The sequence below is a fragment of the Thunnus thynnus genome, chromosome 4 (genome assembly GCF_963924715.1).
Source record: "Thunnus thynnus chromosome 4, fThuThy2.1, whole genome shotgun sequence".
NCBI lineage: Eukaryota > Metazoa > Chordata > Actinopteri > Scombriformes > Scombridae > Thunnus > Thunnus thynnus.
The window spans coordinates 9,345,093-9,361,482 of record NC_089520.1 but is presented as its reverse complement, the minus strand read 5'-3'; the positions used below and the strand labels follow the sequence as shown (position 1 = coordinate 9,361,482).

The following is a 16,390-nucleotide window of genomic DNA, read 5'->3' as shown; positions in this document are numbered from 1 at the left end:
TAACAGTGGCAGCCAATGGAACGGCGCCATCCAATCAGACACGTTTGCATAACGAGCTTGTTATGCAGAGGCCTGTGGTTGCAGAGCCGGTGCTCTAGCACCCGTCTAGACAAATCTCATTTATGCATAAGAAGAAGAGGAGAGAGAGAGAGTAAATTGAAGATTGTGGATGGGGGATGGGAGTGGGGGTGGGGATGGAGGAGGGAGAAGCAAGGAAGCAGAACCACTGTTGACTTGAGAGCAACTGCATAGACAAGGTGGAACTGTGCAACAACCTCACCGTGGCCCAGAGTTCAATGTTACACACACAACATAGGGCCAAAGAGGACACTGGCAGCAACAAAGAGGGTGCTTCTACTTTCAGAGGGAAGAAAATCAGATAAGTGCTGATAATGCAATCAAATTAGATTCTTCCTCATAATGGCTCTGCCTTAGGGAGATTGCAGAGCATGCCACAGAAAATATCAAATGAGCCAAGACGTGGATATTCAATAAAATGTAGTTCACTAAAAATACTGCTGTAAAAACACTATGGCTCCTAAACAATTGCCTCTTCTTTTTCCCAGAAATCAGCAACAGCTCTTTGTTGACTCACAATCCCAGAGAGGATATTGAACTTATAAAAACAAGATACAGGCTCATCCCAGCCTGACTGTATTTCAGCAAGCTGCTAAAGCTACGAGCAGCTCTTCACAGCTTCATAGAGGTTTTATTGTGGCGAAACCACAGCGTCGTCTTTTCCCAATAAAATTAACTGCTTTCTATAAACTCAAATTCCGTTGATTTAGTAGATTTTTTTTTTTCTCAAAAAGGACACAGGATATCTGTTCATGTCTACATAGCTCCTTTGTTTCACTGCAGATGAGAGAGAGAAAAAGGCAGTCTCTCCCTGGCTACCATTCTTCCCACCAGCAGCTCTGACCTGAGACTGGGATGTGCCACTGACAGTCTCTGACCCCAATTGACTTTTGGCCCTTGTCTGACACCAACCTTTGGGGAGTGATTGGAAGTGAATTACAGCAGCAGTGTTTCCTCAGTGGGAGGGCAAGAGAGAACAAAATACGCAAGAAAGAAAGAAAGAAAGAAAAAAGAAAGTAAGAAAGAAAGAAAGAGAAAGAAAGAAAGAGAACTGCAATTCCTATGACGCAAAGGCAGTAACAAAAGCAGCGGCATCACGATCAAGGCAAAGTGAGGTGATGCGTGTAAGAGACAAGAGGAGAGAGGGAAGGGAGAGGAGAATACAGAGCAGAGTCTGTGTGGGAGAGGGGAGAGGAGAGTGTCAGAGGGAGTCCCCCCCCTCATTAGCTCGGTGAGACCCAGAGCTCAGTGTTTACCACAAGCAGCCAAAGGGCCGGGTGGCAGCCTGGCCAGCCAAGCTCCTCACAGCACTGCTGGCATCTCTAGCCAGCAGAGGGGAACATCCTGGCTATGTCACTGACACTGTTAAAGCCATTGCCAACACAGGCGGGAATCACACTGGGAATACAGTTCAGTGAATTCCTGTAATCATCGAATAAAAAATTATTATAGCTTCTAGGTTTGGCTAAATTTCCAGGAAAAGTAGAAATGGATGAGGCTTGAGAGTTGGCTTCTATTCTGTCTATTCAGTGCAACAAAGGACTGTGTGTTATGTTAAAGGTGTTGTTCATAGTGACAAACTCACATGTAGCCTAATTATCACCTGACTGTAGTTCACCTCAGTTCTATGAAGCTTTCAGCCTCTTTTAGTTAATTTTTTTAGATTTTTTTGGTTGTATTCTGTAACTTGTCAGATTCTGTGACCTAATTAAGAAATGTAGTCTTCAAGATGTTTTGTGTAGAAGTCCAGTTCCCCTTGGAGTGAGAACCTCATTTAGTTTATGGTTAGGCATTTCAGAGATGCCTGATTACGGTTAGGGTTGAGTTCAGATGAGGGTATGATGAAAAACAGACGGGGACAAGATTTAAAGACAAGAAAAGACTGAAAAAGCTCTCATCAGCGTAATTTCCAGTTGCAGCAGTCAACTGTTTTCAGTGAAAAAGCTCTGATAAATCCACTGTGCGCTACCTGTCCAGCACCAAATGGCAGACATCCAAAGTTAGTGACTAGCTGATGAACATAGGGGAGCATTTAGCCGCTAAAGAGACTTATATTTAGCTGCTAACGCTGGACTTACATTGGTTAAGTGGCCAGAAATACGACTCCAATGGAATGCTAATTTTGCCGAATGCTAATTTTGTTTTATGCATAATTGCTAACATGGTTGCCATAACAACTTTGTAAGGTGATAATATTTCAGATGTTGTGTTTTCTGCTTGATCTACTGCCCCCAAATGGCCAAAAATAAATTAATGTAGCTTTAAAGACTATGGAAAATTATTTGAAAGGAGAAATAACTGTGTCTTATAAATAAAAAAATAATTCATAAGCAATAAAACACACCCTTGCGCAATTCAATGCACTTTGGGGTTTTTACTGCAATGGCTTTTGCCTTCTCTGACTGGTAACGATAGACTAAAAAATAATGGACATAGCCACCATGACGTCACCCATTGGTTTGTGGACTCTTGTTTTGAAGCCTCAAATTTGCATTTTGATCATCACCACCTTGGATTTTTGTGCCAGAAGTGACCATATTTGAACAAGGATGGAGCTGACCTTAACGCTAGCCGCTAGCTGGGTTAGCACAGTGAATTTACAGGCTATAGTTAACTGTAATAAAGTTAATGCTAATGCTAATTTTCACTAAAGAAAAACAGACTTGAAACCATTAAAACAAAATGTACTTAATATAAAATACTGAACACCCGACTCTTTAGACGGTCTTTTAGTACATCAAATGCTGAACACGATTTTTAGGTGACCAAAATGTTACAATTAACTTTCATGTACTGAAAACACACTGATACAGCGACGACTACAGCTATGCCTATACTCTGAATCTGGGGTTACGCCATGGTTATGTTACCTAACCAATGTTGTCTCTGTGGTAGCGACTTGCCCGTGACAGAACCCACATGTCAGTCAAAGCAGCCACGCCCTTAGTTATGAATAACTTTCAGCCTTAATAAAATTTAAATGGGTGCGTTATATAAAAATTCACCCCCCATACAGTTGCATGAACGGGGAAATTAGCTATATAAACCAAAACTGTTTTTTTGTAAAAGGCTGTAAACATTTATTTCTGCTAATTTGGGCATTTTAATAGGGGGTATATGGGGATTGACTCACTTTTGGAGCCAACTGCAAGTGGCCATTTGTGGAACTGCACTTTTTGGCACCTACACGTTGGCTTCATTTTTTTTTGCCCCAGAGGTTGCTGCTTTCTGGTAACGTAAGCTACTTTTAGCTAATATTAGCTAATGTTGGCAACGTTTAGATAGCTATTCCTGTAGAACACATTACTGGGTCAGTGATGAGTCTTCTCTACTTAGCATTTCCATCATTCTGTATTCGTCACTTGTGGCCACAGTGGCAAAAGTATGCTCGGTTTAAAGGCAAGCAACACTAATCGTAACATAACTGGTTTTAAAAAACACAACTATTAATGCTGGAAGCAGTTCAAACCGCCGACCTGTTGTATAAATGTTGGAAAATAAAGGCTAGAAAAGCTAGGTTGTCAAAACAACTCTGTCACAGCTCTGACTCCCACTGCTAGCTTGGCACAGACACTGTACTTCTGACCTGCAGTCCCTGCCATCAGCATCAACACCACAGGCACAAATCTACAGTCTAAACTGGCACTTGGTGTCCACAGCTTACACTGGCAATGACGGTGACAATGCTGCCAACCTCCCTAAGCCTGAGACAGTCCACTGCCTCTCATTTAGATTACAGAAGCAGTCCAGCAGCCAAAACACACCTTTGATCCAATTGCAGAGACATCAAAAGAGCGATGGCTTGAGAAATAGAGAATGCAGGGTACAGCTTGAGCCAAAGAGGCCTGCCAAGCTGTTGTGTCCGGGGTCATGTCAGATGATATTGAGTGTGAATTACACCTTACCTCCTTTTTCCTCTTCTTAACTTTGGGCATTTTCCCTTCTTTCATCTTTTTGGGCTTCTTCTTCTTTTGTTGTTTGAGGGACTCATCATCAGAGAAGAAGCTGTCGAGCGGTGTGAGGGGAACGGTGTTGCGTTCACCTTCGTCATCCTCGTCTGGACACAAAGAGACAAAACATTATCAGCTTAGAAAACCCAAAGTAAGATGAGAAATTAACACTCACAGCAAAGAGTCTTGAGAGGCTGGCTGCCATTGAGTTTGTTTAGTCCACAGCCAATCTGGCTTTTAAGGAGGCGGAGCGTGAGTTTTTTTATTGACAAATGCAAATGATTAACAGAAAATTAATTGACGAGAATTCTGATGATCGATTAATCATATAAGTTATTGATTGAGTAAAATTGCCAAACATTTTCTGGGTCTTTGCTAATCAAATATGAGGTTCATTGCTTTTATATCACTGTAAATTGAATATCATCTGGACTGTTGGTTGGACAACACGTTGATTTGAAGACATCACCTTGGGCTCCAAGAAATTTTGATCGCAATTTTTGACTACGGCTATTTTCTGACATTTTATGAACAAAGATCAAAAGAGATTAAGCATTAGTTGCAGACCTGGTACACTGTGAAAATATAACAAAGTGAAAAGTCAATCAGTGTCAGAGCAGCAGGAGCACTTGACAAAATAAACCTCATAATCGCACATCATTGAGTGTGGATCAACTTTACCCGTCAAAGCACAAATAGATGGAGTGTCTGCCCTGCCGCTAAATGGGAACTCCCTGAGGACCACTGAGGTATACTGAGCATATCTTCTGCCTTTAATGCTTGCCGGGACTAAAGCGACCTGCTGCTGGTTGTCAGCTGTACTGTCTCAAAGCTGCTGTGTACAAACGTGCTGACTGCTGAGCGCAGCAGACTTCAGTGATGCCATAGTGGGTCACAGAAGAGTAAGTAAGGGAGAGAGACAGTCCCAAACAATACATCACTAGAAGGAGACACACAGAGAAATACACACAGGATGAAACCGCCCTGTAAAAGGCTGAACCCCTTCTCCTTCTCCCTCCATGTCTCCGACTGTCTTTCTGTCTCTTTCAGTCTATCCATCTGCGTGTTTCCCTTGCTCTCTGCGTCTCACGCAGACAGACTGAAGGGCATGAAATATGCAGCACATGTATCAGAGTCAATCAGCCAACACTAGCCCCGCAGTCTACCACTCCCCTGGGTAGCAGGAGTGAGAGATTGGGGAGGAGGGATTCCTGTGTAGTAGACACACAAACCTCACCAACCACTTATCTTCTATTTAGCAAAGCTAGCGGGAGGTACCCCCCACACGCACACACATGCACACCAGTGGCTTGGAAGCTTTAATCAGAGGCAATGACAGGCTCATTGTGTTTCTTCTGACCACCAGATGAACTGTGTCACCCCTACTTTAGTGTTAATTGGGGGTAACGTGCCTTATGTGCCCATTATTTTTGTAGTGAATCTGCTTACTGATGACATTTTTTTACTGATATTACCTTAAAATTTGACAATGGTTATGTTAAAATGCAGGTAGTTTATCTATCTATCTATCTATCTTTCTACCTGTCTGTCTGTCTGTCTGTCTGTCAACACATCCTTTATTTTTCCCTCAAGCACAGAATCACATATTTCTCTCCAATTTATGTCTCTCTTTCTAAATAAAGCCTTCAGTTTATGTATTCACAATCTTAAACAGGGAGCTCTTTTATGTCTCAGATGTATGTTAGCTGCTGTATGTCATGATGGGAGCACAGCAAGCCTTACATCTCTCTTAGACACACAGATGATGACATGGATCAGATGCAGATGGAGATGAGCCTGGATTAGAGAAAGCACACACAGTCCATCACTCCACACCTCTTTTTTTTTCACGGGCAAACTATGACTTACAGGTTGACCACACATCACTGATTAGATACACCAGATGATGCCAAAGTGTGTGTCCCTCTCTGTACAATAAATCGCTCAAACTTCGTAGAGGTGGTGCAGTGTTACTGATGTAGGGTTTAAAAGTTTGATTCATTTGGTCATATGGTAGCAGTGTGGCTCTAGGGATGCAATGTCAATCTGTCGGCCTGTCAACTACCACTTTGGTCCAGACTGAAATATCTCAACAGCTATATGATGGATTGCCATGAAATTTTGTACAGACATCCGTGATCCCCAGAGGATTAATCCTACTGATTTACGTGATTGTCTGACATTTCTAGCACTACCAGCTGGTCAAAGTTTTCACTTATCTTGTGAAAATATCTCAACATCTACAAGATGGATTGGTACAAAATCGTAAATAGATCGTGGTTCCCAGATGATGTATCCTAATGACTTTGAATATCCCCTGACTTCCCGCTAGTGCCATCACCAGATTGAAATTTGTAGTTTTGAGTGAAATACCAGCAGATGGATTGCCGTGAAATTTGGTACAGACATTAATTTCCTCCAGAGGATGAATTGTAATGACTCTGGTGGTCCCCTGACTTTAACGTCAGCACCATCATCCAATCAGATCTTTAATATGTCAAATACTTTGGCTTATGACCAAATACCTGCAAAACAAATGGTCTTTCAGTGATGTATCTCATTTATAGGCAGAGATGACAGCAATGAAATTCATTGAAGAAACAACAAATAAAAGATGTCTGTGTTTAACACCTGCATTGCTTTATAATCTGAACCCTTCCTACAGTAAATGGCTTGTGAATTCCCCAGAGGGAATGCCATCAGGGGAATGATAATCTTTCTTCTTGGTGAGTGGACCAGGCTGTGCCAGGAGAGGGGGAGGTCGCCCAGTCATGTGGCAAAGGGAGGTCTGGCACCAGATTCTGTTAGAAAAAGGACCAAAGCGCCACTTGGCACACAAGCCTTGTGTAAAGTGCAGACGGATGGCAGAGACACAGTCCTGACCTTCCTGCAAGGGCTTGGCCACCGGACTGACCCATTATGAGGGAGATTCATGAGCGACTCCCAAGCGCGGAGGCTTGAGTTTACTGGAAAACACATTAGCCGTTTCTCTGTTGGCCGCTATGTGGAAATACCCACTTAATGTTGCCCTGCATTGTTTGCCATGAACGAGGAGGGGAAAGAAAGAGCCAAAGGTTTTCTCCTCTTCATTGATTAAGTGCTTACAGCTCAAACTCCTTAAGACAAAGACATCCACAGACTATTATTAGAAAATGCAATCATCAAAGTGCTGAAAGAATAAAGCCCAAATATCACCATTGAAATCATATCTATTATAGACAATGTTATGCACAAGATCATTATATGTGCAATATTATGCAGATATAAAACACTCTGGAACGCAGCACAACTCAACTGCAAATACACATTAAAAAAGCATCGTTCATGCACAGGCAACATGCACGCGCAGCAGGAATAAAATGGTGTCAACTTTCACAGTGAGGGATCCAAAAATAGACCCCTTTCCAATTGGGGATAACATTTGTAGGCACACAAAAGCCTGTGATAATCTTTCAATTTTAGGGAAGAACAAAACAATTAAAACAGAAAACACAATGGAACAATCTGTGACAATGTAAGAACCCAGAGTGAAACAAAGGGAATTAGGACACTTTATATGCCACAACAAATAAAGGCTATGATTGGACAGCTTTTGGGGGTCTAAAGTTCCCCTAGGATGTACTTTGACATTGTTGTGTCTTAATTGCATGCACGCATCTTGATGAAGGGAAAAATCTGACCTGGATTCCTGACCTTGACTGTCACTTTGATGCCTGTTGACAGAGATTGTAAAACTGTCTGAAAACTACTTCTATATCGGCAGCATAACAATGGATTTGCAACACTTTATATGTGGTCAGTGATGTGATGAGAAGAAAGGAAAAGACAGAAGATGGCAAAGACATTAACCATTGTTACTAAAAAAACAATCATAATGTCAAAACAGATGCTCTTTATTGTCTTATGGTAGTTTCAGAAAGGTAGGTCAACTGATTTTCAACATGTTTACCTTTCTCTACAGGGTATCTGTTATAAGGGTGTCATCTTAAAGCAGTGCAGAGTTATAGAGTCCCTTTATAGCCAACAACACAAAAAAAGCAAAATCATATTGAGGCAGACATAAAGCAGTTTCAACTCACACATGAAAATGTTTTGACTTTTCAAACTGGATTACCCACATATCTTCACTCGCCTGCCATTATCAATTGCACCTTTCCTCTCTCATGCATGTTTAACCAACTACTGGGTTATTGGGGACACGCATCAGTGCTTGTGTTCTCCCTCAGGCTACGGCTGGCAGTCATAGATGATGCCTCAACCGCTCAACGCTCTTCTCTGTTTCCTACCTTCCTTCTCTCTGTCTCTGTCTTTTTCTCTCCATATTGCAAACCCTCACATGCACACCTGCTGGTATTAATGTGGCTCATCAAAAATATTCCATATGTTATCCTCACAGAAGAACAAAATGCTGTGCTGGTTTATATGCATGGTATTGTCGAGAATAATGCTTAGGTAATTTCTAAAACCAGTCTCTGGATAGAAATCACATTTATGAAATGGTAAATAATGATTTAGCAATTATATAGGCTATACTGCAATTAACGTAACCCCTTTTTTGTGACAGTGGTACAAAATATACCAGCTTTAGAGGTTCAAGACCTTTATAAAACACATGCAAAATGAACAAAAATCGCACCATGGCAACTCAGTTGTGTGACAATCACTAATTACATTTTGGGACAGTTAAACAACAATGCCAAGCCACCACATGACAAAACCAAACCAATGCCAGTACAGGATTTTTCATCATTTTGTCACAAACACACCTTCATTTTGAGTAAAACCAAGACCACTTTCTCTCTTATGTGTCCTGTATAACACAGTATCTATTAGCAACACTTACGAAATACAGTATATACTGTATATTGCATAGAGGTAGGCCTACTGCTGGAGACAACATTGTATTGGTTTTTAACACTCTCAACCTTTCTTTTATACACAATCTATTGTTATAACCAGGAAAGTTTTCCACATCGTGACGTGAAAGGCAAGCAGAGGCAGCATCTTTTAAGTCGTGCCCTTGACATTATACCATCAAATCATCTGATGCTCAGAGCAAACTGGAGGAAGAAAAAAAAAGATGAATATCTGTGAATCTGTTGACTGCAGTGGTTAAACTGACACCATGGCATAAATATTGCCTTGCTTTTGCGCCCAGTAGGATGCAACAGTGGAGCAGCCCCTGACACACTGGAACCAGGAAACAGACCTGGTTTAACTGAGTCTGATGGAGATTTTAATGAATCTTCATTAAAATCGTGTTCGTTTGGTTGTTTGTTTTTTGTACTATAAGTTATTCTGAATTATTTAACCTGACTACTTTTACCGTGTGTTTTTGTAAAGCACTTTGTACCCTTGTTTTGAAAACTGCTATATAAATAAAGTTTATTATCATTATTATTAAAATTAATGGGCATAGCTGCATAGCCTATAGCTAAGACATCCCACAGCTGGTTTACTAATCACAGAAGTCAAAGGAAATTTTTAATTTCATACTATCAACAAAGCATCATTTTAACTCAACACTATGACTGGGACATCCCCAACTGATTGGATGTATCATCTATTTTCACAGAGTAGTACAGACAGTCACCAGAAAAGGTCGGTGGTAGACAAACTTACCGAAAGAAAAGAAAGTGGCCATAATTTGGAAAATGGATTCTTATGTTGATGTTGGTGATGATTAAGTTGATTAAGGTCACTTTTAAGGAGAGAAAAAAAATGGCATGTGTGGTACAGTTGGTTCATTGCCAGAGTGGTTGACAGATTAATTTCCCAGCCACAAAGCCACCATGTAAACTGAATGAGCTGCATGTCGAGAATGTGGGTTACAGTTAATTTGAGTTGGTGCTCAAGCTACAGCTGAAGGGGTTGTGGATGGCCTGACCACGGTCATCAACAGGGCACAGGTTTGACAGAAAAGAGCACATTAGATAAGCACTGTTTACTGTAGCCTACACGTGGCTTTCACACCTCTGCGGCCATGCAGTGCAAGGGGAAAAAAAAAAAATTAAAGTTGGAGCAGCCTCCTGATCACAAGTGGAAACAGCAGCGCATCTTCCAGCCTATAACAAAATGAACACGGATGCTGTCACTGTAGCCCATTTCTACTTAAAAGCATATGCACACATTAACTGAGAAGGACAGCAATCATCACAGCACACACTGACACTGCACCGAATCAAACTGCCATGGTTTTTAAACAGCTCTCTGAAACAAACTTGGTGTTTTTAGGACTTGCTCGCAAGATAAAGCTCGTACACGCATGCAGCCTGTGAAAGAAAAATCAGCCTTCAGAAACCATGCAGCAGGCTTTTCATCATTCGCCAAAAAATCAGGCTTGGATGTCAGGACAGCCGGGCAAATACAAGGAAAAAAAAAACACGTTCCCACCTTTAAGACACTAGGTCGTGCAAAAAATAATAGCATGACTCTGCTTATTGCACCCCACCCCTCCTCCTCCTCTCTGGTCTCAGGAACGCAGGACAAGCCCTTTTCCCCGCATTCAAGGCGTAGCGGCGCAAAATAATCTGAAGGACACCCCGCCTCCCCCCTTTCCCTCACCTGGCATATCGTCTTCAAAATCCATGTCGTCTTGTCCCTCGTCTTCATTACTCAGCGACCCCGGCATCTTTATCTCATAGCCCCCAAACCCCTTTTAGGTTGAGAATACAGAAAGTTAACCCTCCAGACGCCGCAGCCCCGTTTCTTTCTTCACCCAAAAGAAATCTATTCGTCGCTCAGTTAATTTTTTTTTTTTATTTTATTTTTTTTTTTTTGCAGTGGATCTGGGGGCTTTTCTCTCCAGGATTAAAAAAAATAAAAATTAAAAAAAAAAACATTTACATTTTTTTTTCCACTGATCTCTATCCAGGTCTTCCAGTCTGAAAAATAAGAAAGACAAAAATGGAACACACATGCCCAGATTGTGACGTCTGGTCTGTTGCCATGACGATGCATCCCATAATTTCACCCACAACTAGTTAGTCATGCTCTCCTAGTTACCACTTGAACTAGTAGTGTGCAAAAAAAACACAGCGTGCGACAACGCCGTGTGCCACTAATAGGAGGATACACTCCCCGCGCCTGTCGCCTGCCCATTTCCTTTTGGAAGTCCGGAGAATTGACACAGAAACTTCTCTTTCTCGCACAGCTGCCTCACGATCCACACACACACACACAACCTTTCCTCTAGATATAAAGTCAGACTGCTAGGGGGGGGACAAACGCAATTATAGCCTCTGAGGGCAATATGTTTATGCCAATTAACATTCTTTTATCTAATTTGCAGTTTTTTTTTTATTCACGCCCAAAACCCTCAGGTGGACATAACACGACTCAAAATCAGTTTCTTCATTTTGCCAACTTTCACAGTTTTTTTTTTTTTTTCTCTCTCCCCCTGACAAAGCCAATGCACTAAAGTGGAGCCTGATGGCTGCATGCTGTGAGAGGAGTCCTGACCGCCAGTGGTCTAACTGTTGTCAAGGTTACCACAGCTGTAACACAGGATGCCCCACAGAGCTCACCAGAGAGAGCACATGAGGTTCAACTTCACTTAATCTATCAAAACACATAAATCAAGAGCTGGAACTGTCCTGGCTGCACATGCTGAGTTTTTAGTGTTCTGTTTATAAATTGCAGTTGTGCACATTTTATGCATTTCAGTCCATTTACAAAATTCACTTATCTACTTTTAACTCTTATCATTTTGTACAAGCAAGGCTAAGGCGTTAAGAGTTTTCTCATTGGAAATTTCTATTAAAAGTTTTTAAAAAAATAACTAAAAAGGTACCAAAGAAGAAAAAGAAATATTCCAAAGATATCTTGTTTAAATGTACTAAGAATTGCTCCTTTGGATTATTTTAATTCTTTATCTGAGTAATAAGCATTCAAAATTACAATTACAACAGAGAAAAGCATGTGTGTTATGTTCATAGCTGTGGTGCGTAGTTAAGCAAATGTGTTGTGTGTGATACCAGAAGATTATAAAACTAAATTAAAAAAACAAACAAACAAAAAAAAAAACAACAACACAGGTTTTTTCTTTCCTCTCTCTTTTGAAATTTTATTAAAAGTGGTGTCGGCTTTAATCTTCGTCCTCTTCCTCCTCTTCGTCCTGGTTGATCTGGAAGTAGCGGAGCTCGTAGCTCTCCTTGGTGTTGGCCACCACCCTCAACCAGTCCCTGAGGTTGTTCTTTTTCAGATACTTCTTGGTGAGATACTTCAGGTACCTGGAAGAGGTGAGTGAAAGGGACGAAAATCATAAACTTTTTAGTGAAAATATCAATATGTAATTTTCATAATCTATTCAACCTGCACAATCTCACCATTCCTTTTAAATATGCTTAAATAAACAGACTGGTGTAGTAAATGACAAACATGACAATTTAATCCAGTTAAACTATGTTGATCTCAAATAACGTAATTTAAAAAAAAAAATGTTTTAACCCACAGATAAACATATTGTAGGTCACAAAATATTAGCAATTTGATGACAGATCGCATTTACACTGAGGTTAATACCAACATCTGCCACTGACTATTTCCACTGGTTACATCAAATTCTCCAAGAGTCACCCTCTGCTGGTGGTGTTCCCAACTGAGACCGAATACGTAGCTTGAAATCTTTATGCAGTTGTTGCATGCAACTGTTTATACTTCCAGTCTTTGAATTGAGTTTAAGTTATTTTGGTGACGTCTTGACTTTTCCTATAGTGCCATCATACCAGAGTTTGTCTACCCTCGCTGTATTAAACCATCATGTCATTTACCCAGAGAATAGTTGACTGTCAAAGTAGCAGAAACTGAGATGATCAACAAAACATGAACAAAAAAAACCAAACTTAATTGCAGTCAAGAGTTTAAAGGAATTATGTTTGAGACGTTCCAAACATTGAAAAAGTTGCTCAACAGAAACATGTCTTTCCACCAAAAATGTCCAGATAACTCAAAACAATCCACAGACTTTGCTGCAAACCTTTTTCCACAGAAGATAATTTGCAACATCATATTTTTATTTTGCTTTGGTTTCAGGATCCTGGTTTTCTGCATACTGGCTCACCATCACATTGTCACAGCTTACCTCATGGTTAGATACCACTATGATGGTAAGTGGGGAAATTATTGTTTTGTGATTTGGTTGAACTGACCTTTAACTTCCTATTTTCAAAAGGCTAAATATAAAAGGTTTATTGACAAAGATGTTATTGAAAATCTTTGAGATACTTTCCACCCAACCAATTAATGTAATCTCATTATGTTGTGAAAATTTGTTAATAACTACAAGTACTACATGAAAATACAACACTGGCATGATTCTTCCGTTTATTCATGCTGTTGACCACATCAGTCTGTTTACAACTACGTGCTTCAGTTTTGGGATGTTCTTACCTCACAGCTCTACCCTCCAATAAAGACTGAGCTTTATATATACACAATGATTCAGTCAAAACCACATTTATTCCATCATTTATAATACTCTAGCAATATTGTTTATAATTGGTGCTCACTGGTTTTATGGACAAACCTTGAAGCACTTCAAGCTGACTTACGCTCGGGTTCTTTCATCTTTCTCTTCACATTTGTGGTAAAAGCAAAACCGTAACACACTCAGTTGTGAATAGTATTCTTTTTTTAGTCAAACATTTTAGGCTCAATTCTCAAATTCTCACACACAAGTGCAAAAGCAACAAACTCCAAGGAGGCCAATCATCCAAAACCATTGATTCCTAAACCTGCATGAAACCTGCTGGTGGAACACGGCCGAAAAAAAAAAACGACCCAAAAAACATATGCTATTAGCTAAGCAAACAAAAGGTGCTAACTCACCAGCTAGACAAGGTCATGCAAGTGGTGCATGTTGATTGAGAAAATAGCTGAGCGCCGCCTCGATTTTCTGTGAAGTAGTAAACTACAAACCTTTCACATCCACATTTCTACTCTTTGAGCACCAAGTGAAGCTAGATTTGTTTGGTGTCTCTAAATTTACAAGCACTCCTTATTTCAACACCAGTAAAAAATCCCTACATATTGCACTCCACACTAGGTTGCTGCTGTTAGCAAGTTCAGAGACGGTTGTACAAACACCTTTTCATTTAGACATGTCACATTTGTCACACAGTGTCTTTACGACCCTACAGCGAGCACTGTCCAGATCAGTTGTTGAAAAATCACTGGCATTTCATGAGCTTCAAATACACAAACTCCAGTCAACAGATAAAACATGACTGATATGAGTTGCATCGAATTTACCTCTTTGAGAAGGGAACTTCAGAGTTCACTGCGATTTTGCTCTTGCTCCTCTCGATGGACACCACTCCACCACCAAGGTTTCCAGCTTTGCCGTTGACCTTGATGCGTTCCTGCAGGAACTGCTCCTGTAAGTGCGGAGAACACACAAAAAGTCACACACAGCAAAAGGGTTGGTACGCATAACCCTGAAAAGAGACAAGCTGCTGGATTAAGAAATTTTACATCAGACGGTGTGATGCACTTATCTTGTGAGGCAGCTGGATTTGCGAGATCATGCAAGAATCCATCTCGTCAGGCTTATGCACTTGTGCCTGAACCACTAGTGTTTCAGACCAATCAGCGTCCTATGAGGATTCTCACCTGATCTCGCAAACCCAGCTGCCTCGCAAGGTAAGACGGTGATAGACAGTTGTAGACAGATGGTTCAACCAATCACCTGCCAAGTCATTTTCGAATGTGTCTGCCCTTTCCAAACAATTTCCAAGGACAATTTCTCAATTTCTCTCTGTGTAACAAACCATCTGGCGTGTCAGGTCAGCGATACACAGATAAGAGTTTCTTACGAGCAATGACAGGAGACATATTGTGGTTGACATCTTGTTAGTTTCCATTCAAAACCACACTGGATTATAGTGGCCTGTCTGTAACTATCATATCCAATGACTAAGGATTGATCCCTCTGATATGACAGCAGTATTTAAAACACTCAGGGGTCTTGTTTGACAGCTGCTGCAACACTGCATATGTCACTGAGCTAACAGATGGACTGTTACACTCACAAAGTTGGCAGCATCCATGATCCCATCTTCAACAGGGTGAGTGCAGTCCAGGGTGAACTTCAGGATCTGCTTCTTCCTCTTCCCACCTTGTTTCCTGACCACCTGCTTCTTCTGGCAGAGATATTGAAAAGGTTACTCAAACTCACGCGATTACACATGCATTTGCAAATTTAAGACAATTAAGTGGAAAAAAAGCGTTCAGATGTTGATGTCGACAGCTACACTGGCAGCCATCGGGTTCAGTAAAAAAAACAACTCTTTTTATCATCCATAAAACTTTGCTACCGATGTCACGTTAACTGCTGCTAGCTAACGTTAGCAATAACAGATTAGCCCAACGTGGTTTCAGCCGACACAGTAAATTAAGCCAAAGAAAAGGCTCAAAACGTGCGTATCACGTTTACTAACGTACACTGATAATATACACTTCTGCTCGTGAAGAAGACAAGCTAAAATATATAGTCTATATGCAGTTTATTTGATGATTTTACTACTCACAATCGGGGCCATGGCTGACACACTCAGCAAAAAGGAAGGAGGGACGGCTGCGCAGGAAGTATAATACCTGGCGGCGCAATCGATCGCATCGATTTATCTGGAGTTGATTAAGCAAAGAGTGGATTTCAAACTCATTTATAAAAAAAAATGATTAAGAGCCAAGTACATTGCACTAGCTAAATCCTCTTCAACGCTAAATAGCCTACGCGCAACCAAATATCTTTTTTGTTAAACTACTAACATCAGTTTAAATGAGAAAACATCTATTAGTAGAGTTCAGATAATAGTCCAATCAGTGTGCTAATTTGTCTCTTTCACAAAAATCTTTCACAAAAATTAGCTGCTCTGTGAACATAATTAGCAAATGTGTAGCTAGTTTTTTAAAGGACCTGTTCATAATTTTTCAAGTCTGTCTTAAAACAACAGTCAAGTGCCCAAATGAACATTGAGATAATTATTCCTCCTGTTCATACTGGCCATAATATAATCATAATGCACTTAAATGTAAATGATGGGGGACCAAAATCCACAGTCCTCCTTCTGTGCAAAAATGTATTTAAAAGTGTATGTGAAGCTAATATGAAGCTTCAGCCATGCAAATGAGTCAAATCAAGTTATCTTTCATTGTTACAGTCTTCTTAGTGCCAAGGTCCCTCTTTTTGTTACTATACTCCCACTGCAGCTCAACAGGGAAACACTGAGGAAACACAAAGAGGGAATTTGATGCTAAAAAGACTGTAAATGTGGCAGATATCCACTTGATATGACTAACTCAGACTGCTGAAGCCTCATATAAGCTTCAGATGCACTTTGAAATGCATTTTGTGCAAAAAT

The 16,390-nt window shown here is 40.6% G+C and overlaps 2 protein-coding genes across 3 annotated transcripts in view; both read right to left on the bottom strand.

Moving 5' to 3' along the window:
• chd5 (chromodomain helicase DNA binding protein 5) overlaps positions 1-11,940 on the bottom strand; it is a 40,103-nt gene extending 28,163 nt beyond the window's left edge. For both annotated transcript variants that reach the window (XM_067586486.1, XM_067586487.1), the window contains exons 1-2: positions 10,593-11,940; positions 3,984-4,135 (exon numbers count right to left, since the gene is read on the bottom strand). In XM_067586486.1, coding sequence (XP_067442587.1) covers positions 3,984-4,135; positions 10,593-10,659 — 219 coding nt within the window. In that variant the 5' untranslated portion in view covers positions 10,660-11,940. The remainder of the gene's footprint in view (positions 1-3,983; positions 4,136-10,592) is intronic.
• A 125-nt stretch (positions 11,941-12,065) lies between these two features.
• Positions 12,066-15,667, bottom strand: rpl22 (ribosomal protein L22). The gene is made up of 4 exons (XM_067586493.1): positions 15,557-15,667; positions 15,059-15,169; positions 14,280-14,404; positions 12,066-12,259 (listed from the first exon to the last, which is right to left on the bottom strand). Exons 1-4 carry the CDS (start codon positions 15,566-15,568, stop codon positions 12,115-12,117), a joined length of 393 nt encoding a protein of 130 aa, XP_067442594.1. The 5' UTR covers positions 15,569-15,667; the 3' UTR covers positions 12,066-12,114.
• Between the last annotated feature and the right edge of the window lie 723 nt (positions 15,668-16,390).